The following is a 24,986-nucleotide window of genomic DNA, read 5'->3' as shown; positions in this document are numbered from 1 at the left end:
AAAACAGTAAACAAAATAGCAAAGAAGAACTTAGCTATGCAGAGCAGCAGGCCACAGGAACGATCCAGGAGGAAACAGGTCCAATACTAGAACATTGACTGGAGGCCAGGATCAAAGCACTAGATGGAGTTAAATAGAGCAGCACCTAACGACTTCACCACATCACCTGAGGAAGGAAACTCAGAAGCCGCAGTACAACTTTCCTCCACCAACGGAAACTCACAGAGAGAATCAGCCGAAATACCACCTGTGACCACAGGAGGGAGCTTTGCCACAGAATTCACAACAAAGATGGTTCATTTGGTGCCTTTGCCTAAATTGCCTTCCTCTTCAGATTTGGTTCCGTTGGGTTTTCAGCATGTGGTTCGATTGCATGGTATTCCGGAGAATATTGTTTCCGACAGAGGTTCCTAGTTTGTTTCTAGGTTTGGGCGGGCCTTTTGTGCTAGGCTGGGCATTGATTTGTCTTTTTCTTCTGCATTTCATCCTCAGACAAATGGCCAGACCGAGCGAACTAATCAGACTTTGGAGACTTATTTGAGATGCTTTGTGTCTGCTGATCAGGAGGATTGGGTGGCCCTCTTGCCATTGGCCGAGTTTGCCCTTAATAATCGGGATAGTTCGGCTACTTTGGTTTCGCCTTTCTTTTGTAATTTTGGTTTTCATCCTCGTTTTTCTTCTGAGCAGGTTGAGCCTTCTGACTGTCCTGGTGTGGATTCTGTGGTTGACAGGTTGCAGCAGATTTGGGCTCATGTGGTGGACAATTTGGTGTCGTCTCAGGAGGAGGCTCAACGTTTTGCTAACCGTCTTCGGTGTGTTGGTTCCCAGCTTCGGGTTGGGGATCTGGTCTGGTTGTCTTCCCGTCATGTTCTTATGAAGGTTTCTTCCCCTAAGTTTAAGCCTCGGTTTATTGGTCCTTATAAGATTTCTGAGATTATTAATCCGGTGTCTTTTCGTTTGGCGCTTCCGGCCTCTTTTGCTATCCATAATGTCTTCCATAGATCTTTATTGTGGAAATATGTGGTGCCCGTTGTTCCCTCTGTAGATCCTCCGGCCCCTGTGTTGGTTGATGGATAGTTGGAGTATGTGGTTGAGAAGATTTTGGATTCTCGTTTTTCGAGGCGGAGGCTTCAGTACCTTGTCAAATGGAAGGGTTATGGCCAGGAGGATAATTCTTGGGTTTTTGCCTCTGATGTCCATGCTGCTGATTTGGTCTGTGCCTTTCATCTGGCTCATCCTGATCGTCCTGGGGGCCCTGGTGAGGGTTCGGTGACCCCTCCTCAAGGGGGGGGGGTACTGTTGTGAATTCTGCATTTGGGTTCCCTCCAGTGGTTGTAGGTGGGAATGCAGTTGTCTCTGAGTCGCAGTCCTAGCCAGGTGTAGCTGCTGATTGCAGTTCTGACTGGGATATTTAGGTGTGCAGGATTCATTAGTCCTTGCCAGTTGTCAATGTTTCTTGTGAAGTGTTGGATCTTTGTCTGGCTTCTCCTGCTTAGCTGCCAATTCAGCGAAGATAAGTGTCTCTTTTTCTGTGGCACGCATGCAGTGTGCTTATATTCTGTGCTATTCATTTGTTTTCTCTTGTCCAGCTTAGACTGTGTCAGTGTTTTCTCAGTCTTGTTGGATTCTCTGGAGTTGCAGATATACGCTCCACATCTTTAGTTAGATGGTGGAGTTTTTGTATTTTCTGCTGTGGATATTTTTGGAAGGATTTTAATGCTTACCGCTGAGTATCCTGTCCTATCCTTTCCTATTTTAGCTAGTGTGGCCTCTTTTGCTAAATCCTGTTTCCTGCCTGCGTGTGTCTTTTCCCCTACTACGCACAGTCATTATTTGTGGGGGGCTGCCTATTCTTTGGGGTTCTGCTCTGAGGCAAGGTAGAATTCCTATTTCCATCTATAGAGGTATTTAGTCCTCCGGCTGAGTCGAGGTGTCTAGGTTTTGTTAGGCACACCCCACGGCTACTTCTAGTTGCGGTGTTAAGATCAGGGTTTGCGGTCAGTATAGTTACCACCTACTCCAGTGAAAGTTTTCATGCTGCTCCAAGGTCACCTGATCATAACAGCGATGTGTGTGTGCGGTGTCTGACATATGCGCTGTGTGCTCTGTAAGCGGTGTGTGTGCTGTGTCTGATATGTGCGCTGTGTCTGATCTGTGAGCGGTGTGTGTGTGCTGTGTCTGGTATGTGAGCGGTGTGTGTGCTGTGTCTGGTATGTGAGCGGTGTGTGTGCTGTGTCTGATATGGGAGCGGTGTTTGTGCTGTGTCTGATCTGTGAGCGGTGTGTGTGCTGTGTCTGATCTGTGAGCGGTGTGTGTGCTGTGTCTGATCTGTGAGCGGTGTGTGTGCTATGTCTGATATGTGTGCGGTTTGTGTGCTGTGTCTGATATGTGAGCGGTGTGTGTGTGCTGTGTCTGATATGTGAGCGGTGTGTGCGCTGTGTCTGATCTGTGAGCGGTGTGTGTGTGCTGTGTCTGATATGTGAGCGGTGTGTGTGCGCTGTGTCTGATCTGTGAGCGGTGTGTGTGTGCTGTGTCTGATATGTGAGCGATGTGTGTGCTGTGTCTGATATGTGAGCGATGTGTGTGCTGTGTCTGATATGTGAGCAGTGTGTATGTGTGCGGTGTCTGATATATGCGCAGTGTGTTCTGTGAGCGGTGTGTGTGCTGTGTCTGATATGTGAGCGGTGTTTGTGCTGTGACTGATCTGTGATCGGTGTGTGTGCTGTGTCTGATCTGTGATCGGTGTGTGTGCTGTGTCTGATCTGTGAGCGGTGTGTGTGCTGTGTCTGATATGTGAGCAGTGTGTGTGTGTGCGGTGTCTGATATATGCGCTGTGTGTGCTCTGTGAGCGGTGTGTGTGTGCGGTGTCTGATATATGCGCTGTGTGTGCTCTGTGAGCGGTGTGTGTGTGCGGTGTCTGATATATGCGCTGTGTGTGCTCTGTGAGTGGTGTGTGTGTGCGGTGTCTGTTTTATGCGCTGTGTGTGCTCTGTGAGCGGTGTGTGTGCTGTGTCTGATATGTGAGCGGTGTGTGTCTGCGGTGTCTGATATATGCGCTGTGTGTGCTCTGTGAGCGGTGTGTGTGTGCGGTGTCTGATATATGCGCTGTGTGTGCTCTGTGAGCGATGTGTGTGTGCGGTGTCTGTTTTATGCGCTGTGTGTGCTCTGTGAGTGGTGTGTGTGCTGTGTCTGATATGTGAGCGGTGTGTGCGCTGTGTCTGATCTGTGAGCGGAGTGTGTGTGCTGTGTCTGGTATGTGAGCGGTGTGTGTGCGCTGTGTCTGATCTGTGAGCGGTGTGTGTGTGCTGTGTCTGATATGTGAGCGATGTGTGTGCTGTGTCTGATATGTGAGCGATGTGTGTGCTGTGTATGATATGTGAGCGGTGTGTGTGTGTGCGGTGTCTGATATATGCGCTGTGTGCTCTGTGAGCGGTGTGTGTGCTGTGTCTGATATGTGAGCGGTGTGTGTGCTGTGTCTGATATGTGAGCGGTGTGTGTGCTGTGTCTGATATGTGAGCGGTGTGTGTGTGCGGCATCTGATATATGCGCTGTGTGTGCTCTGTGAGCGGTGTGTGTGTGCGGTGTCTGATATATGGGCTGTGTGTGCTCTGTGAGCGGTGTATGTGTGCGCGGTGTCTGGTATATGCGCTGTGTGTGCTCTGTGAGCGGTGTGTGTGTGCGTTGTCTGATATATGAGCGGTGTGTGTGTGCGGTGTCTGTTTTATGCGCTGTGTGTGCTCTGTGAGCGGTGTGTGTGCTGTGTCTGATATGTGAGCGGTGTGTGTGTCTGCGGTGTCTGATATATGCGCTGTGTGTGCTCTGTGAGCGGTGTGTGTGCGGTGTCTGATATATGCGCTGTGTGTGCTCTGTGAGCAATGTGTGTGTGCGGTGTCTGATATATGCGCTGTGTGTGCTCTGTGAGCGGTTTGTGTGCTGTGTCTGATATGTGAGCGGTGTGTGTGTGCTGTGTCTGATATGTGAGCGGTGTGTGCGCTGTGTCTGATCTGTGAGCGGTGTGTGTGTGCTGTGTCTGATATGTGAGCGGTGTGTGTGTGCTGTGTCTGATATGTGAGCGGTGTGTGTGTGCGGCATCTGATATATGCGCTGTGTGTGCTCTGTGAGCGGTGTGTGTGTGCGGTGTCTGATATATGGGCTGTGTGTGCTCTGTGAGCGGTGTATGTGTGCGCGGTGTCTGGTATATGCGCTGTGTGTGCTCTGTGAGCGGTGTGTGTGTGCGTTGTCTGATATACAGTGGGGCAAAAAAGTATTTAGTCAGTCAGCAATAGTGCAAGTTCCACCACTTAAAAAGATGAGAGGCGTCTGTAATTTACATCATAGGTAGACCTCAACTATGGGAGACAAACTGAGGAAAAAAAATCCAGAAAATCACATTGTCTGTTTTTTTAACATTTTTTTTGCATATTATGGTGGAAAATAAGTATTTGGTCAGAAACAAACAATAAAGATTTCTGGCTCTCACAGACCTGTAATTTTTTCTTTAAGAGTCTCCTCTTTCCTCCACTCATTACCTGTAGTAATGGCACCTGTTTAAACTTGTTATCAGTATGAAAAGACACCTGTGCACACCCTCAAACAGTCTGACTCCAAACTCCACTATGGTGAAGACCAAAGAGCTGTCAAAGGACACCAGAAACAAAATTGTAGCCCTGCACCAGGCTGGGAAGACTGAATCTGCAATAGCCAACCAGCTTGGAGTGAAGAAATCAACAGTGGGAGCAATAATTAGAAAATGGAAGACATACAAGACCACTGATAATCTCCCTCGATCTGGGGCTCCACGCAAAATCCCACCCCGTGGGGTCAGAATGATCACAAGAACGGTGAGCAAAAATCCCAGAACCACGCCGGGGGACCTAGTGAATGAACTGCAGAGAGCTGGGACCAATGTAACAAGGCCTACCATAAGTAACACACTACGCCACCATGGACTCAGATCCTGCAGTGCCAGACGTGTCCCACTGCTTAAGCCAGTACATGTCCGGGCCAGTCTGAAGTTTGCTAGAGAGCATTTGGATGATCCAGAGGAGTTTTGGGAGAATGTCCTATGGTCTGTTGAAACCAAACTGGAACTGTTTGGTAGAAACACAACTTGTCGTGTTTGGAGGAAAAAGAATACTGAGTTGCATCCATCAAACACCATACCTACTGTAAAGCATGGTGGTGGAAACATCATGCTTTGGGGCTGTTTCTCTGCATAGGGGCCAGGACGACTGATCCGGGTACATGAAAGAATGAATGGGGCCATGTATCGTGAGATTTTGAGTGCAAACCTCCTTCCATCAGCAAGGGCATTGAAGATGAAACGTGGCTGGGTCTTTCAACATGACAATGATCCAAAGCACACCGCCAGGGCAACGAAGGAGTGGCTTCGTAAGAAGCATTTCAAGGTCCTGGAGTGGCCTAGCCAGTCTCCAGATCTCAACCCTATAGAAAACCTTTGGAGGGAGTTGAAAGTCCGTATTGCCAAGCGAAAAGCCAAAAACATCACTGCTCTAGAGGAGATCTGCATGGAGGAATGGGCCAACATACCAACAACAGTGTGTGGCAACCTTGTGAAGACTTACAGAAAACGTTTGACCTCTGTCATTGCCAACAAAGGATATATTACAAAGTATTGAGATGAAATTTTGTTTCTGACCAAATACTTATTTTCCACCATAATATGCAAATAAAATGTTAAAAAGACAGACAATGTGATTTTCTGGATTTTTTTTTCTCAGTTTGTCTCCCATAGTTGAGGTCTACCTATGATGTAAATTACAGACTCCTCTCATCTTTTTAAGTGGTGGAACTTGCACTATTGCTGACTGACTAAATACTTTTTTGCCCCACTGTATGAGCGGTGTGTGTGTGCGGTGTCTGTTTTATGCGCTGTGTGTGCTCTGTGAGCGGTGTGTGTGCTGTGTCTGATATGTGAGCGGTGTGTGTGTCTGCGGTGTCTGATATATGCGCTGTGTGTGCTCTGTGAGCGGTGTGTGTGCGGTGTCTGATATATGCGCTGTGTGTGCTCTGTGAGCAATGTGTGTGTGCGGTGTCTGATACATGCGCTGTGTGTGCTCTGTGAGCGGTTTGTGTGCTGTGTCTGATATGTGAGCGGTGTGTGTGTGCTGTGTCTGATATGTGAGCGGTGTGTGCGCTGTGTCTGATCTGTGAGCGGTGTGTGTGTGCTGTGTCTGATATGTGAGCGGTGTGTGTGCGCTGTGTCTGATCTGTGAGCGGTGTGTGTGTGCTGTGTCTGATATGTGAGCGATGTGTGTGCTGTGTCTGATATGTGAGCGATGTGTGTGCTGTGTCTGATATGTGAGCGATGTGTGTGCTGTGTCTGATATGTGAGCAGTGTGTGTGTGTGCGGTGTCTGATATATGCGCTGTGTGTGCTCTGTGAGCGGTGTGTGTGTGTGCGGTGTCTGATATATGCGCTGTGTGTGCTCTGTGAGTGGTGTGTGTGTGCGGTGTCTGTTTTATGCGCTGTGTGTGCTCTGTGAGCGGTGTGTGTGCTGTGTCTGATATGTGAGCGGTGTGTGTCTGCGGTGTCTGATATATGCGCTGTGTGTGCTCTGTGAGCGGTGTGTGTGTGCGGTGTCTGATATATGCGCTGTGTGTGCTCTGTGAGCAATGTGTGTGTGCGGTGTCTGTTTTATGCGCTGTGTGTGCTCTGTGAGCGGTGTGTGTGCTGTGTCTGATATGTGAGCGGTGTGTGCGCTGTGTCTGATCTGTGAGCGGAGTGTGTGTGCTGTGTCTGGTATGTGAGCGGTGTGTGTGCGCTGTGTCTGATCTGTGAGCGGTGTGTGTGTGCTGTGTCTGATATGTGAGCGATGTGTGTGCTGTGTCTGATATGTGAGCGATGTGTGTGCTGTGTATGATATGTGAGCGGTGTGTGTGTGTGCGGTGTCTGATATATGCGCTGTGTGCTCTGTGAGCGGTGTGTGTGCTGTGTCTGATATGTGAGCGGTGTGTGTGCTGTGTCTGATATGTGAGCGGTGTGTGTGCTGTGTCTGATATGTGAGCGGTGTGTGTGTGCGGCATCTGATATATGCGCTGTGTGTGCTCTGTGAGCGGTGTGTGTGTGCGGTGTCTGATATATGGGCTGTGTGTGCTCTGTGAGCGGTGTATGTGTGCGCGGTGTCTGGTATATGCGCTGTGTGTGCTCTGTGAGCGGTGTGTGTGTGCGTTGTCTGATATATGAGCGGTGTGTGTGTGCGGTGTCTGTTTTATGCGCTGTGTGTGCTCTGTGAGCGGTGTGTGTGCTGTGTCTGATATGTGAGCGGTGTGTGTGTCTGCGGTGTCTGATATATGCGCTGTGTGTGCTCTGTGAGCGGTGTGTGTGCGGTGTCTGATATATGCGCTGTGTGTGCTCTGTGAGCGATGTGTGTGTGCGGTGTCTGTTTTATGCGCTGTGTGTGCTCTGTGAGCGGTGTGTGTGCTGTGTCTGATATGTGAGCGGTGTGTGTGCGGTGTCTGATATATGCGCTGTGTGTGCTCTGTGAGCGATGTGTGTGTGCGGTGTCTGTTTTATGCGCTGTGTGTGCTCTGTGAGCGGTGTGTGTGCTGTGTCTGATCTGTGAGCGGTGTGTGTGTGTGCTGTGTCTCCGGCTGAGTCGAGGTGTCTAGGTTTTGTTAGGCACACCCCACGGCTACTTCTAGTTGCGGTGTTAAGATCAGGGTTTGCGGTCTGTATAGTTACCACCTACTCCAGTGAAAGTTTTCATGCTGCTCCAAGGTCACCTGATCATAACAGCGATGTGTGTGTGCGGTGTCTGACATATGCGCTGTGTGCTCTGTAAGCGGTGTGTGTGCTGTGTCTGATATGTGCGCTGTGTCTGATCTGTGAGCGGTGTGTGTGTGCTGTGTCTGGTATGTGAGCGGTGTGTGTGCTGTGTCTGATATGTGAGCAATGTGTGTGCTGTGTCTGATATGTGAGCGGTGTGTGTGTGCGGTGTCTGATATATGCGCTGTGTGTGCTCTGTGAGCGGTGTGTGCGGTGTCTGATATGTGAGCGGTGTTTGTGCTGTGTCTCATCTGTGAGCGGTGTGTGTGCTGTCTGATATGTGAGCGGTGTGTGTGCGCTGTGTCTGATCTGTGAGCGGTGTGTGTGCTGTGTCTGAAATGTGAGCGGTGTGTGTGCTGTGTCTGATATGTGAGCGGTGTGTGTGCTCTGTGAGCGGTGTGTGTGCTGTGTCTGATATGTGAGCGGTGTGTGTGCTGTGTCTGATATGTGAGCGGTGTGTGCTGTGTCTGATATGTGAGCGGTGTGTGCTGTGTCTGATATGTGAGCTGTGTGTGTGCTGTGTCTGATATGTGAGCGGTGTGTGTGCTCTGTGAGCGGTGTGTGTGCTGTGTCTGATATGTGAGCGGTGTGTGTGCTGTGTCTGATATGTGAGCGGTGTGTGTGCTCTGTGAGCGGTGTGTGTGCTGTGTCTGATATGTGAGCGGTGTGTGTGCTGTGTCTGATATGTGAGCGGTGTGTGCTGTGTCTGATATGTGAGCGGTGTGTGCTGTGTCTGATATGTGAGCGGTGTGTGTGTGCGGTGTCTGATATATGCGCTGTGTGTGCTCTGTGAGCGGTGTGTGTGTGCGGTGTTTGTTTTATGCGCTGTGTGTGCTCTGTGAGCGGTGTGTGTGCGGTGTCTGATATATGCGCTGTGTGTGCTCTGTGAGCGGTGTGTGTGTGCGGTGTCTGATATATGTGCTCTGTGAGCGGTGTGTGTGCTGTGTCTGATATCTGAGCGGTGTGTGTGCTGTGTCTGATATGTGAGCGGTGTGTGTGCTGTGTCTGATGTGTGAGTGGTGTGTATGCTGTGTCTGATCTGTGAGCGGTGTGTGTGCGGTGTCTGATATATGCGCTGTGTGTGCTCTGTGAGCGGTGTGTGTGTGTGCGGTGTCTGTTTTATGCACTGTGTGTGCTGTGTCTGATCTGTGAGCGGTGTGTGTGCTGTGTCTGATCTGTGAGCGGTGTGTGTGCTGTGTCTGATATGTGAGCGGTGTGTGTGCTGTGTCTGATCTGTGAGCGGTGTGTGTGCGGTGTCTCATATATGCGCTGTGTGTGCTCTGTGAGCGGTGTGTGTGCGCTGTGTGCGCTCTGTGAGCGGTGTGTGCTGTGTCCGATATGTAATGTGGGTGCCACCACATATTATTGCTACCTTCTGTCATATTGTAGGTGAGCCTATGAGAATCTCATTATTCAGTCCCCTCCCCCACAGTAATGATATATTACGTTTTCCTAGTAAAGATGATAAAGCCGCCCTCACTAATAAGTTAGTGCACCCCCTCCTACACATGCCCCACAGAGGCAGTGGGTACTTCAGTGTATCATTGCCCCTCCATGCCCCTATAGTAGTCAGCCACCATGCTGAGGCTATATTCACACTTTGCGGATTTGCCCGCTGCGGATCTGCAGCAGTTTCCCATGAGTTTACAGAACAATGTAAACCTATGGGAAACAAAAAACGCAGTGCACATGCTGCGGAAAAAAACGCGCGGAAACGCTGCGGATTACATTCCGCAGCATGTCACTTCTTTTCTGCGGATTTTCACCTGCTCCAATAGAAAACTGCAGATGAAAATCCGCAGAAGAAACCGCAGTAAAAACCGCGATAAATCCGCAGTAAAAACCACGATGGGTTTTCACTGCGGATTTTGGAATTCTGCTGCGGAAAAATCCGCAGTGGATTCTGCAAAGTGTGAACATAGCCTAAGGGTTATACTATCTCTCCATAGCAGTCCTGATAATGACAAGACGCCACTATATACGGACAGCTCAGTCACGAGGCCATAATGGCGCCACAAGAAGGTAACAGAAGCCGCTGACACAGCGCTGACTAGAACCCGACGGCCTCCAGTCAGCAGGCGCCATTGTGACGTCTCGCGAGACTCCATGAGTCAGCGGGCCCGGCCGGCGTCCCCATCATTGTTGCCCTGCTCGTCTGTGGAGCGGTCCGGCCATGCTGCGGCTCCGCTGTAAGACCCGGGAGGGCACCCACCTGCTGCAGGGGCTGTCCGACGTGTCCAGCGTGCGGGAGCTGCAGGCCCAGATAACGGGGGTGACGGGCATCCCGGGGCCCACCCAGCGGGTAATGGTGGGGTACCCCCCCGCCAGTCTGAACCTCAGTGATGGGGACGCCACACTACGAGATCTGCCGATCAAATCGGGTGAGAGCTTGTGCATCCTTCCCTGTGACGTGCCAGCAGTGCCATCTGCCCTGTGGGGGGGTTGGGGACCATCCTGGATATTGGCTGCGATTCTTCCCCAGAAACCGCTGCCCACAGATGGGAAATCCGCGCTGCTGTTATAGAGCGCGCAATTCTTAGTTGCGGATTTATACACCGTAGTGTTACTTATCGAACTGGTTACCATAGCAATTGGCGAGACATGTAGGGTTAATCTGGGTGCAAACAATCTGCTGTGCGGTAACCTTGTTTTCTAGCGGGCGACCTATACAGGGGTATATAGTAGGAAGTATTGGGGGGCACCAAGGTATATGGGGGCAGGCCTTTATTAGCCCACCCTTGTCCTGCTAGGCAACCTATGACGCCTTTAATGTTTTCAGTGCCTGGTGTGTGATGCCAGCTGTGAGTAGAGGGATTCTCCAGCCCTATAATAATGGATGGCCCATCACTCTGAGATGGATGGCAGGTGCCGGATGTGCCCTGTGATCTGCAGTACCCTGTAATGGCCACTATGCCGTGCACAGAGCCTTCTAATAATGGATGGCCCATCACTGTGAGCTGAGTGGCAGGTGCCGGATGTGCCCTGTGATCTGCAGCACCCTGTAATGGCCACTATGCCGTGCACAGAGCCTTCTAATAATGGATGGCCCATCACTGTGAGCTGAGTGGCAGGTGCCGGATGTGCCCTGTGATCTGCAGCACCCTGTAATGGCCACTATGCCGTGCACAGAGCCTTCTAATAATGGATGGCCCATCACTGTGAGCTGGGTGCCGGATGTGCCCTGTGGTGGCCTGTGGTCTGCAGTACCCTGTAATGGCCACTATGCCGTGCACAGAGCCTTCTAATAATGGATGGCCCATCACTGTGAGCTGGGTGCCCGATGTGCCCTGTAGTGGCCTGTGATCTGCAGTACCCTGTAACGGCCACTATGCCGTGCACAGAGCCTTCTAATAATGGATGGCCCATCACTGTGAGCTGGGTGCCCGATGTGCCCTGTAGTGGCCTGTGATCTGCAGTACCCTGTAACGGCCACTATGCCGTGCACAGAGCCTTCTAATAATGGATGGCCCATCACTGTGAGCTGGGTGCCCGATGTGCCCTGTAGTGGCCTGTGATCTGCAGTACCCTGTAACGGCCACTATGCCATGCACGGAGCTGTCCTGTTCTGGCACTACTCACTTTACATCTCATCACTGCCAGAACCTAAACCAGCGGATGGGTGCAGGGTGCTGGATCTTCGCCAATCTCATACCCATTGTAAGGGGTGACGAAGATTGACCATTACCTCAATCTCAGATCTGGTGGTCTAATACCTGGCACCACTAACAAGCAAAGAGTCTGTGAACAATGGGAGCCCGTGCCTTCTTGAGTTTGTAAATGGCACCCACCAGAGGTGAAATGATGGTGTCCGTCAGCCTGAATCCGGCCTGAAAAATGCTCCGCCAAATTTATCTTAAATTTTGTGTTTCCGTCTGTAAAGCACAATTTCTCCAGCATGTCCTTATATCCTGGAATTGACGTAACAGTGTCTTAATAGGAACCCTAATAGGAACAATTTGTGATGTTTTCTTGTAGAACGACTTCACTTTCTCCAGTTTTATCCCACATCTGAATGACTCTTTCTGTAACAGGAATAGGGTAGTTCGTGGTGCGTCTTATCCGCAGTATGTGAATGCCATTTATAAAGAGTTTACCTCTGTATAACATTGGGGTACATGGTTTACCTGTGTGGAAGGGAAATACCACAAAACTTGCTCTCTGGATTTTTTGTCAGCTTGAAAATCCTCATTGCTGGTGTCACATTGTTGCTTGGGGACAAAGCAATGTCCCCATAGCGTTATTATTCACCCATAAGCGTTAAATGATTGATTTGGATATAATAAACTAGTGCTCCCTTTTGGGCAGAAATCTGCTTGTCTAAATGCAGATTAAAAGGTAGTTATCAACCTGTAAATGAGGCTGAAGTGCTTTTGGGCGTACCAAAGCACTTCCCGAGTGTCTGCCTCCCCAGCTCTATTCCCCACCCAGCCCCATCTACTTTGCCTGGACTGACAACTTACTAGCTTGTGTAACCAGCAAGTGAACTATCGGTTATACAGAAGAAGGGCGCAGTAGGAAAGACATGGAGCTGGGGATGTAGGGGCTTGGGAAGTGCTTCATCCCCATGTACAAACTTTCCAAATTCATCCTCAAACTCTTGGAAAATTCTTCAAATTAATTACTATGAAAAATCCATATTCATTAGTTTTTAACCATAAAAATATCCAAAAGACATACAGTACAGAGCAAAAGTTTGGACACACCTTCTAATTTAAAGATTTTTCTGTATTTTCATTACTATGAAAATTGTACTTTCACACTGAAGGCATCAAAACTATGAATTAACACATGTGGAATTATATACTTAACAAAAAAGTGTGAAACAACTGAAATTATGTCTTATATTCTAGGTTCTTCAAAATAGCCACCTTTTGCTTTGATGACTGCTTTGCATACTCTTGGCATTCTCTTGATGAGCTTCATGAGGTAGTCACCAGAAATGGTCTTCCAACAATCTTGAAGGAGTTCCCAGAGATGCTAAGAGATGCTTAGCACTTGTCAGGTTGGTCACACTTGTCAAACATAGTGTTTGACAAGTGTGACCAACTTTTTACTATTGATGCAGCCTATGCCGCATCAATAGTAAAAGATAGAATGTTAAAAATAATTAAAAAAAAAAAAATGGTTATACTCATCTACCGCAAACAGCCGATCTCCTCAGCGGCTTCCGTTCCTATAGATGGTGTGTGTGCAGGACCTTTGATGACGTCACGTGACCGCGACGTCATCGCAGGTCCTTCACACACCATCTACAGGAACGGAAGCGGCCGCGTGCAGCGCTGAGGGGCAGGAAGACTACGGGGCCATCAGGGTGAGTATATCACGATTTTTTTATTTTAATTCTTTTTTTTTAACAATTATATGGTGCCCAGTCTGTGGAGGAGAGTCTCCTCTCCTCCACCCTGGGTACCAACCGCACATGATCTGCACATGATCTGCTTACTTCCCGCATGGTGGGCATAGCCCCATGCGGGAAGTAAGCAGATCAATGCATTCCTAGGTGTGCGGAATCCCGAAATTTAATGAACATGCGTTTTTTTCTGGAATGCGAATCCGCTCAGGAAAAAAATGCAGCATGTGCACAAAAAATGCGGATTGCGTTCTATTAAATAAGATGCTTAATGTGAGCGTTTTTTTTGCGGTTTTATAGCGAAAAAACGCAAAAAAAAAGCAAAAAATCGGCTACGTGTGCACACAGCCTAAATCAGTCCATATCTAATATAATGGTAGTATAGAGCTTACGCATATTGAGGTGAAATGACCCCAAATCCCATAGTTTGTAAGCTTGCGAGCAGGGCCCTCACTCCTCCTGGTATCTGTTTTGAACTGTATTTCTGTTATGCTGTAATGTCTATTGTCTGTACAAGTCCCCTCTATAATTTGTAAAGCGCTGCGGAATATGTTGGCGCTATATAAATAAAATTATTATTATTATTATTATTAAATACAGCCACAAGTGCCCCAACGCACGTTACGCTTTCTCAAGCGGTGTGTTGAAAGCGTAACAGCTAAACGCGCGTCAGGGCACTGGTGGCTGTATGTGGGGTCCCTTCACCTCAATATGCGTAAGCTCTATACTACCATTATAATAGATATGGACTGATTTAAGTCTTGCTGCAATAGGGTAAGTAGGGACAAGCACTTTGAGCGCGGGCGCCACGGAGTACAAATTAGGGTGCCAACCTCCGCAGCAAGGAAGGGAGAAATTTTAGGACGAGATAGGGATCTATTGGGATCACATACTTACTTTGTGGTAATGGCTTGGTGATTTCTGCCACGGATACACCCTGAGACTGCCTGTTAATATATGTATTATTATTTTGGACATTGTGTCCGTATGCTTTTAGATTGAATTAAAAAAGGTTACGGTAATTTGTACAGGTCAATGTCCTTTCATGGTTGCATTCAGTTAAATTTGGCCTCACTCTGTTATTTATGAATTGGTTTTTGCAAGTTCATTAGTATTCTTTGCTTTGTCTGATATAGACTTCCTTGCTACCCTTTAGTTTTTTGTGAAAACCCCCTCCCACCTTTATCTACTTCTTTTTATCCCCTTTTGAATCCTCTTACATGTTCCACTTACTCTCTGGTTAGTTTCTTTTTAATATTTACCGTAATCCTTAATAAAACATATTTCATTTTTATACTCTTTTGAGAGGTGTTCTTCTGGGTACTTTGTACCCAGACATTTCGTTAAACTCCTGGTGAAAAAATAAAAAGTGCATGTCAATTCCTCGAGGTGGATCCCAAAGGAAAGCTTTTCAAACTGGGCACCGTTCAATCCAATGGCTGCAAAAACCTCTTTTTTATGAAAAAAAACTCTTCCAACCCGTATTAGGGCTAGTTCAGACCAGTGTATTATACAGACATGAGTAAAAAGCGCCCAGTACGCTGTTCATATGAATTCAATAGTGCTGTTGTGATGACAGGTGTGACACATGACCTTGTGGGGAAAAAAATTGCAGCATGTGCAATATTCTTTTGAGTCTTGGGTGCTTAAAAAAAAATATACGGTAATTCTACTTGGACCCTATACAGATCATCTGTGTAGCGTCCGATTCTTACAGATACATTTCAATTATTATTAGCCTAGGAAATTGTATTTGATCATGTACATTTAATTTTGATGTATAACATTGGATGACAATAGGGATGAAAATAGTCAAGAATTTTCTGGATGAAAAATTGACTATTTTTCATTTTCTCATCTGATACCGGATTTAGGAAAAAAAAAACTCCAAAGCCTCCCAAAAAACGGGAGAGTTTCCTGAAGTTGTTTCTGCTGTTTTTGAGCTTTTGGAAAAAAACTCATTGTGAACTTGTCCCCCGAGAGCAATGTGACCAAGACCAGAAAGTTTAGAAGTGGAGATGCGGATCATCCTGACTGATTCCCTTTATGTATTGTTCTATGAAGTAGAGATAACCCTTTTCTGGATTTCTGTACTAGATTTAATCTTTCCTCTCTGTCCTTTTTATTAGGTGACACTCTTATTGTAGAAGAAGATAAAAATAAGCCTACACCTGCCTCGATACATAGCATCAATGATCGAACCATATCAAAAAGTCCCCAGATTCTCCGGAGGGTGGTACCGGCTGACAATTCCTGCCTCTTCACCAGTGTGTACTACGTTGTAGAAGGAGGCGTATATGACCCAGCATGTGCACCGGAAATGCGCAGTTTAATTGCTGAGATTGTGGCCAGTGACCCGACAAGTTATAGTGAAGCCGTGCTGGGTAAAAGCAACGAGGAGTATTGTGCCTGGATCCGCAGAGAGGACACCTGGGGTGGTGCCATAGAAGTATCAATACTTTCCAAATTCTACCAGTGTGAGATCTGCGTTGTGGATACCCAGACGGTGAGGATTGATCGGTTCGGGGAAGACGCTGGCTACAGTAGAAGAGTTCTGCTGATTTATGATGGCATTCACTACGACCCCTTACAGCGGCAGTTTCCAGATTGTGACATGCCACCTTTGACCATTTTTTCCACATCTGATGATGAAGCATTGGTGCAGGCGTTGGAGCTCGCTGACGATGCCAGGCGAAAGCGACAGTTTACAGATGTTAACAGGTTTGACCTGCGCTGTATGGTTTGTCAGAAAGGATTAATGGGGCAGTCGGCAGCAAGGGATCACGCCAAGGAAAGCGGCCATACCAACTTTGGGGAGGTGTAACAACGCCTCGTTTATCAGTCGAATTGGTGGAAGCTACCTCATATGTCTGATCCCAGGTTACAGAGATGTATTCTTGGGTCTAAAAGCAGTAAAACCGTTGAATCTTCACAGGTTACCTTATTGTGTCATTGCGAGGAGCATCATACCCTCCCGTTGCGTTCCCCAGTCTTGCCTTTTTGTGTGAAAGGGTCCACAGAAACACTCGCGACCAACATCAGTGTTTCACGGCAAAGTCCTTGAGCTTTTCGCCTAGCCGTGATGATTTCCAAGCAGAGCAGATGTTATGTATTTATTATTTTGGAATGTTGCATGTATAAATTATAGTATTCTATTATAAACGTAGCACCCCTTATCTGATGCGCAGAATTACACCATTTTGCTGCTGCATTTTGTGTCATCTTGAGGTAGCCCTTGGCATAGTGCGGCTAGCTGCAAGTGTTTAAGAAGTAGAATACCACCCGTTTTCTGGACTGCGGATTTCTTCTTTCCATTTCTCATGCTGGGCTCCCATACATTTAGGAAACGAGTTTGTTTCGCTTTGTGCATTTTCATGGCCCAACCAGCTGCTGTCCGACATCACACTTGCACTAGATGAGCCTTTATATCACCATATTTCAGCTAAGCGTAACAACAAAGAACTTGATGGAATTAAGTGCCGAAGAACTGGAGTACCCTGATGTTTCTTTTTTGTAGCTGCTGATATTTAATAAATTCTTTTTAATTATTATTTTGGCTGAAAAAAGGGAATAATTATGCTCACTTTGTTAATTTTATGAAACTGTGACAATCTGTATAGCATGGGGCATGTAGAGGAGCAGTGCAGAATCACCGAAGATAAGAGATCTGGCATCTCCTTACTCATCGTTGCCTCCGTAAGGAGAAGGCCAAGCCTGATGAAATGGGCTACCCCCATGGAAGTTACTAACTTTAAAAATGTGTCCTTCCTTACATTGACCCTTAGTTTTGACGGGCTGAGCTTTTCAGCGTGGGATGTCTGGTTACTCTATCAGGAGTTGCTTATGCTACATGTGTTTGTGCGGCCATCCAGTTAATGTAATGTAAACTACAGCCGGTCGGGTTTTACGTCCTAATGTGAGAATGTGTTACATTTGTATTTTGCAAAATGCCTGTGCTTAGGGCTCCTTCTCACTTGCGTGAAATACAGCCGAGTCTCGCAGGTTAAAACCTGGCTCTGCTGCCGGCACTCCACAGCGGAGCGTGCGGCCGCACAGCAATACATGGAGCTGCACGCTCCGCTCCCAAGTGCCGGCGGCAGAGCCGGGTGTTACCATGCGAGACGCGGCCGAATTTCACGCAAGTGAGAAGGAGCCCTTTAAAGAAGCACTGCCAAGAACTTTGTTTTCACCAAGCATGTCTAAATAGGTGAGTAGTGTAAATGCAATAAAACACTCGCCAGTCGCAGATTTCTCTGGTTTCGTGCACTACTCCGGTCTTCTCCTTCACGTGACTTCCTCTCCGATTTGCCGGATCACATCGGGATTTATGTATGAGCCAGAAGTCACTTTTACATTATAAGTCTATTATAGCGACTTCTAGGGAAGACAGCAATCGGTGAGTGTTTTTTGCACTACACACGTATTTAGATCATTTAGAAAATGTCTTGGGAGTGCTTTCTTAATGAAATTCCCAGAAACATAAGGGTGAACATATGTTTTGCTTTTTTTTTTTGTTTTTTTACATATATATATGTATATGTGTGTGTATATATATATATATATATCGTATTTCCTGACAAATACCTCCCGTGTAGTCATACAAGGTCATACCAAATAGTCATTGGCTGTTATTGTTAAAAAAAAAAAAAAAAGTGTCCCTCTGCATAAAAAATGCATGGTAGATGATGCTTTTCTGTACCATAAAAATGGTGAGAAACTGAAATGCAAAATATATTATCTACATACATCGCATAACTTGACATTACTCGTCCATTAAGGCATCTTCCTTCCATGTACATGAGCTCGTTCCGAAAGGATGAAGGCTATCCTGCAAACAATTGTGCACCATTCTAGGCACTTGCTAAATCTGTCATAAAGCGTTGATAGAAGATAAGCTGCCTCCCATGTCCATTGGCTGCACTAGTACCAACGGTGCAATCAGCATGTGAGTGTGCAAAACTGATCACAATGTTACATCAAAGCCCCCCATACACATTAGGCTTATGTCTGTTGCACCTGCCGATATCGATGGGTTGAGCTGACTATCTGTGTATGGGGACCTCGGACAAATTATCGTTGGGGGAGATATAAACGGGCATGTCTGATTTCAGACTACTGATCACTTTGCCCTCCCAGAGATATACCACCTGCTGCGATGTCTGTTGGTGGCTTTCGCAGAGAGAACACATGAGGGCTTATCAGAATAATTGCCCATGTGTATGGGAGATATGGCTGAGATGGCTGCCAGACGAAGCATTGTTCTAAGCCTTGTTCATCTAATGTGTATGGCTGCCTCAGCCCAGGTTCACTACAGCCTCATGCCTTTATTAGTACACACTGTAGCTCCAATCATGCTAGTGGTTGAACAGCTCCTTTTTCAGGTCCATGGTTGGTCTTGCCACCTACAGTGGGGAAAATAATAATGCAAGTTTTTCCACCTACAAAGTATGCAGAAGTTGTAATTTTTAGCGTAGGTACACTTCAACTGTAAGAGGCAGAATCTTAAAAAAAAAAAAAATCTAGAAAATCCTGTTATGATTTTTATGTAATTAATTTGCATTTTGTTGCATTAAAAAAAGTATTTGATACAATAGAAAAACAAAACTTAATATCTGGTATTGAAACATTTGTTTGCAATTACAGAGGTCAGATGTTTCTGAACCAAGTTTGCACACACTGCAGCAAGGATTTTGGCCCACTCCTCCATTCAGATCTTTCAGGTTTCGGGGCTGTCTCTGGGCAACACTGAGTTTCAACTGCGTCCAAAGATTTTCTATTGGGTTCAGGTCTGGAGACTTGCTAGGACACTCCAGGACCTTGAAATGCTTCTTACGGAGCCACTCTTTAGTTGCCCTTGCTGTGTGTTTCGGGTCATTGTCAGGCTGGAAGACCCAGCCATGACCCATCTTCAGTGCTCTTACTGAGGGAAGGAGGTTGTTGACCAAAATCTCATAATACATGTTCCCATCCATCCTCCCTTAAATACGATGCAGTCGTCCTTTCCTCTTTACAGAAAAGCACCCCCAAAGTATGATGTTTCCCCCAACATGCTTCATGGTTGGGACGATGTTCTTGGGGTTGTACTCATCCTTCTTCCTCCAAACACGGCAAGTGCAGTTGATGCCAAAAAGTTTTGTTTTGGTCTCATCTTCCCACCTAACCTCTCATGCCTCTTCTGGATCATCCAGATGTCATTGATGAAATTCAAACAGTCCTGGCGTGAGCAGGAGGACCTTGCATGCCCTGCAGGATTTAAGTCCATGACTGAATAGTGTGTTACCAACGGTAATGTTTGAGATTGTGGTCCTAGCTCTCTTCAGGTCATTGACCAGGTCCTCCAGTGTAGTTTATTGGCTGATTCCTGACCTTTCTCAGAATTGTCCTTACTCCACAAGGCGAGATCTTGCATGAAGCCACAGACTGAGTAAGATTGACAGTCATCTTGTGTTTCATCCATTTTCTAAAACTTGTGCCAATAGTTATTGCCTTCTCACCAATCTGCTTGTCTGTTGTCCTGTAGCCCATCCCAGCCTTGTGCATGTCTATACTATTGTCCCTGTTGTCCTTAAACAGCTCTTTGGTCTTGGCCACGGTGGAGAGGTTGGAGTGTGATTGATTGCGTGGACAGGGGTCTTTTTATACAGGTACCAAGTTCAAACAGGTGCAATTAATACAGGTAATGAGTGCAGAGCAGGAGGGCTTCTTAAATTAAAACTAACAGGACTGGGAGAGCCAAAATTCTTGCTGGTTGGTAGGTGACCAGATAGTTATGCAACAAAATGCAACTTAATTATTGAAAAATCATACGATGAGATTTTCTGTATTTAATTTTTAGATTCTGTCTCTCACAGTTGAAGTGCACCAATGATAAAAATTACAGATCTCTCCATTCTTTGTAGGTGGGAAAACTTGTTAAATCGGCAGTGTAAAAAATACTTATTTTCCCCTCTGTACATGTTTTGCTGTAGCACAAAGTTTCAACGTTTACAAAACCTGGTGTGTTATTGCTGTGTGTGAGCGCAGCACATTGTATGTATACTGTAGAAAGCATGCCATCAAGGCAGTAGTGTGCGACGTCCTCAATCTTCCCAATCCATATAACGTAACCTAACCGGAGTGACCGGCTAAGCCTTGTATCCTGTACTAAATATCATGTTTTAGATTGCGCCCATCCTGACCCAATTCTTACATCCAGGTTATGACTCGCACATTCTTCACGTAGCTGCCTGGAGGCGCCCGAGGTTTGCAGATTCCAGTTTTGTACACCGGTACTGTCAGTTTATTTGGAGTTCAGATATAAGCTATAAAACCCTCAACCTCATTGCCAGGTGCTGGCAGCTATACTGTACAAGTGGCAATACTTCTGGTAGCGCACAATGTTCTCCTGCCGCATTGCTGTCATCCATGGCATTTTATGTGGGCATAGATGGCAGTAGATGGGTGGGGGAATGATAGTATTCCTGTGGCTTTTATCATATCACTCTTCCGCGGAGTATTGCCTGTATACAACCATGATTGTGTTATAAGCTATATTTCTGTATATTGTATTGTAAGCCATGCTGAGATAGAAGGCTGAGCAGCTTCAGTTCTCTTATTATGTGACTGTGATATATATATTTTTTTCTTTGTTTCTTCACGTTATTAAATCCATTCTGCTACACAATATGCATCAAAACCAGACGACTAGCTGTTTCGTTAACGTCTTTTGATGCCAGAGCATCATGATCTCGTCTGTGCCGGGTGTAGCCTTTGTATTCTGCACTCGCGAGTGCTCTAGTGGGATTAGAAGTCCTATCGACTTGAATAAAATTGTGTTCTCTCAAACACTTCATGATGACAAGCCAACTGCCAGGATTTCCTTGGACCATTGGTTTCCAATCCCATGATGCAATCATTCGTCCAATACTTGACTGTGAAAGAGTTTACATATTTTTTTTTTATTATTTAAGTTTTTACCAAATAAGAGAAAATTAATCTAAATGCAACGTTTTGACAATTTTATAGATGGATATTTTAACTATAAAAGAAATCCAGTCCATGAGCTTGGATCATCTCCACCAGGCTCCTGAATGATGAAGATGTGGATCTTCTCAGAACCCTCAAACACATTCAATAGGGGATGGTGGAGCATAACTCAGGCACGCTGCGCCTCCCAGATCATTCGTTCCACATAATGTCTAGCATATTTTATGCTGGAACACAGGGCTGTGGCGTTGGTAAGCCAAACCTCCGACTACTCAATTTCCATGACACCGACTCTGACTTCACAGCCCTGCTGGAACAGTCTACTTATATAGGGTAATGGTTTAAGGGTTCAAAATGTATTGTTGACCTTTTGATGTCTAGTTTCTAGACAGCCCCTTTATAAATAAAGTACTCCTTGTAGAACAACATACCGGCGCAGTTCCAACAATGCCAAGTGTCGTGTGACATTGTTATGCCATGTGAGCTCTGCAACCAATCAGCAGCTGTTATTAGGCTGAGTAAGTAGTGAGAGTGCAGCAGCTCTACACCACTGATTGGCTGCAGGGCTTGCGTGCCATAATGGGAGACCTGGTGCCTTCAATGATGGAACGAGCTGGAGTGGAAGATGAGATTGTATTTTACCAGGGGGAGTACTTTATTTAAAAAGGGGCTGTCCAGGCAGTGGCTAACCCTTTAAAGGATAAAATGTAGAAAACACTATAAAGTTTTTTTTTTTGTTTTTTTCCCCCATGCTTTCTGTATGTGACTTACAACATAGCAGCAGTCAATGCATGTAAAAGGTGATGAGCACAGCTCTCCGTCATCTCATTTCCATATACTTATCGCAGAGAGGACGTATATGGGTTATGTTTTGTGCTACCATAGCGCCCATTTCATCTTCATCCTTTACTGAACCTGAATCGACATTGTTACGGAAACTGAAATTAATTTCTATGATCTTCCACATCCATTCATCCATCAATCGTAATCTTGGCGCGATTCTGCTTAATTTCTTGACCAATGCTTGAATTGTATGCCATCAGATGAAACACGATCCCTATACTATATTGTGAATGTCGTCTATATACCCGTCTATACGGCATTGCCTTAAACGCAACTCTTGTATTTCATGTATCAACACCTCTAAACAAGCTGTGTCCATTCGCCACCACAAGTTTTATACTTTTTTTTTTTTTTACATAATCAAGTAATGGTGTATACAATGTTATATTTGGAGTTTTGTGCATCATCATGTGTCCATTATTTCCAGTGTGTAATACTATGCTGATTTTTCCAAGGTGCTGCTTTGATAACTGCTTGACAATGAATCCTACCTTGAACACATTTTGATAAGTGCAGAAGACGGTGACTGCTTTGTGTGTTGGTTTTGCGCTTATATAAATAAAGTCACTATTTAACCAAATGTGTGTGATGTGTTAAAGTTTAACTTCTATCCTGATGCTAATAAAATGCAACATTTTCTCTGATGGAAACGACTAAAGACCGAGTTTCCTATTACTAAAATAATTTTTGTTTGTGTTTTAGCCTTAACTCAAAGAAAATGATTAGAGCAGAAAAACAACAGGACACAAGTTAGATTGCTTTTAGCCCCAAAATGCAAGTGCAAGTGATAATAGGAAATTGATATATGGTCATAGAGGCAAAAACAACAAGTGTTGCGTGTACAGCAGCAGCTGTCAAAACCCCCATTCTCTGCTATTTTCTCCTGCATTTGAAAGGGAAAGTAAGCTGAATTGACCTAATTAAAGGGAATCGGTCATCAAGTTTTTGCTACCCCATTTGAGAGCAGCATAAGGTTGTGGCATAGTGTTGTGAATTCTGCTTTTGGGCTCCCTCCGGTGGTTGTATTTGGTAATGCAGTTGTCTCTGGGCTGCAGTCCTGGACAGGTGTATCTGCTGATTGCAGTTCTGACTGGGGTATTTAGATTTGCAGGACTCATTAGTCCTTTCCAGTTGTCAATGTTTCTTGGGAAGTGTTGGATGTCTGTCTGGCTTCTCCTGCTTAGCTGCCAATTCAGCAAAGATAAGTGTCTGTTTCTTTTTCTATGGCACACAAGCTGTGTGCTTGTTTTTTTATTGTATTCCTGCTCTGAGTTTAGTAGTCTCTGGAGTTGCAGATATACGTTCCACGTCTTTAGTTAAATGGAGGAGTTTTTTGTTTAATCTGCTGTGGATATTTTTGGAAGGGCTTTAATACTGACCGCACTGAACTTTGTCCTATCCTTTCCTATTTTAGCTAGAGTGGCCTCTTGTGCTAAATCCTGTTTTCTGACTACTCACAGCCAATATTTGTGGGGGGCTGCCTATCCTTTGGGGTTCTGCTCTGAGGCAAGGTAGTATTCCTATTTCCATCTTTAGGGGTATTTAGTCCTCCGGCTGTGACGAGGTGTCTAGGGCTTGTTAGGTACACCCCACGGCTACTTCTAGTTGCGGTGTTAAGATCAGGATTTGCGGTCAGTATAGTTACCACCTACTCCAGTGACAGTTTTCATGCTGCTCCAAGGTCACCGGATCATAACACATAGATCCTGATTTCAAAGATGTACAAGTGCTTCTCACAAAATTAGAATATCAAAAAGTAAATTTTTCAGTTCTTCATTACAAAAAGTGAAACTCATATGTTATATAGAGTCATTACAAACAGAGTGATTTATTCAAGTGTTTATTTCTGTTAATGTTAATGATTTTGGCTTACAGACAATGAAAACCCAAAAGTCATTATCTCAGTAAATTAGAATACTTTATAACACCAGCTTGAAAAATGATTTTATAATCCGAAATGTTGGCCTATTGAAATGTATGTTCAGTAGTGATGAGCGCGCATACTCGGTAATGCTCGTTACTCACCTGAGCATCACGGTACTCGGCAAGCACCAAGCATTTCCAGGTTTGCTCGGCATGAGCTTGGGTCTCCACCCTGCATGGTTGGCGCTTTTTACAGAGCTAATCAACATGCAGGGATTGTCTGCCATGTACTGTAATGCCGCAGCCATCTTTGTTGTGGTATTACAGTGATTGGCTGGCCACACAGCGTCATAAGGTCTATAAGAGACCTGGCGCCGCCCGACTCGGCCCATTCAGCTCCGGAATCAGACAGTGTTGGGAGAGCTGCTGCTGAGATAGGGTCAGATTTGTGCTTTTATTAGTGTGGGTATACCATCGTTTAATCCACATATCCAGCTAAACCAACAATCGTAAGAACTAAATACGGGGTCTATAGATTGCAGTGCTAGGTAGGCAGGGGAGTGTATGTGCAAATATACACATCAGTGCAATGTACGTGGCTATATAGATATTGCCTACATCAAGAGGGTCCATTACTGTCTGCTGCTGCTGCCTATTACATATATATCTAGCTCCAGGTATCAGTGGCTAGCAATAATTTTATTTATTTACTTTTTTTTATTCCAAAGCAATCCGGACCCCCTTTTTTTTTTTTTTTTTCCTCCATTTGCTTGCTGATAATGCAGACTACAGCCAGATCATTTTAATACTACAGTGTGAAAATCCAGCAATTTTAACCCCTTTACACCCAAGGGTGGTTTGCACGTTAATGACCGGGCCAATTTTTACAATTCTGGCCACTGTCCCTTTGAGGTTATACCTTTGGAACGCTTCAACGGATCCTGGTGATTCTGACATTGTTTTCTCGTGACATATTGTACTTCATGATAGTGGTAAAATTTCTTTGATATTACCTGCGTTTATTTGTGGAAAAAAACGGAAATTTCGCAATTTTCCAACTTTGAATTTTTATGCAATTAAATCACAGAGGTATGTCACACAAAATACTTAATAAGTAACATTTCCCACATGTCTACTTTACATCAGCACAATTTTGGAACCAAAATTTTTTTTTGTT

At 45.7% G+C, this 24,986-nt stretch overlaps 1 protein-coding gene across 1 annotated transcript; it reads left to right on the top strand.

The window, feature by feature from the left end:
- Positions 1 to 9,902: 9,902 nt before the first annotated feature.
- On the top strand, positions 9,903 to 16,689 carry YOD1 (YOD1 deubiquitinase). The gene is made up of 2 exons (XM_069756280.1): positions 9,903 to 10,169; positions 15,268 to 16,689. Exons 1-2 carry the CDS (start codon positions 9,962 to 9,964, stop codon positions 15,960 to 15,962), a joined length of 903 nt encoding a protein of 300 aa, XP_069612381.1. The 5' UTR covers positions 9,903 to 9,961; the 3' UTR covers positions 15,963 to 16,689.
- Positions 16,690 to 24,986: the final 8,297 nt, after the last annotated feature.

The sequence above is a fragment of the Ranitomeya imitator genome, chromosome 3 (assembly GCF_032444005.1).
Source record: "Ranitomeya imitator isolate aRanImi1 chromosome 3, aRanImi1.pri, whole genome shotgun sequence".
Lineage (NCBI taxonomy): Eukaryota > Metazoa > Chordata > Amphibia > Anura > Dendrobatidae > Ranitomeya > Ranitomeya imitator.
This window is presented reverse-complemented; position numbering and strand designations above follow the sequence as displayed.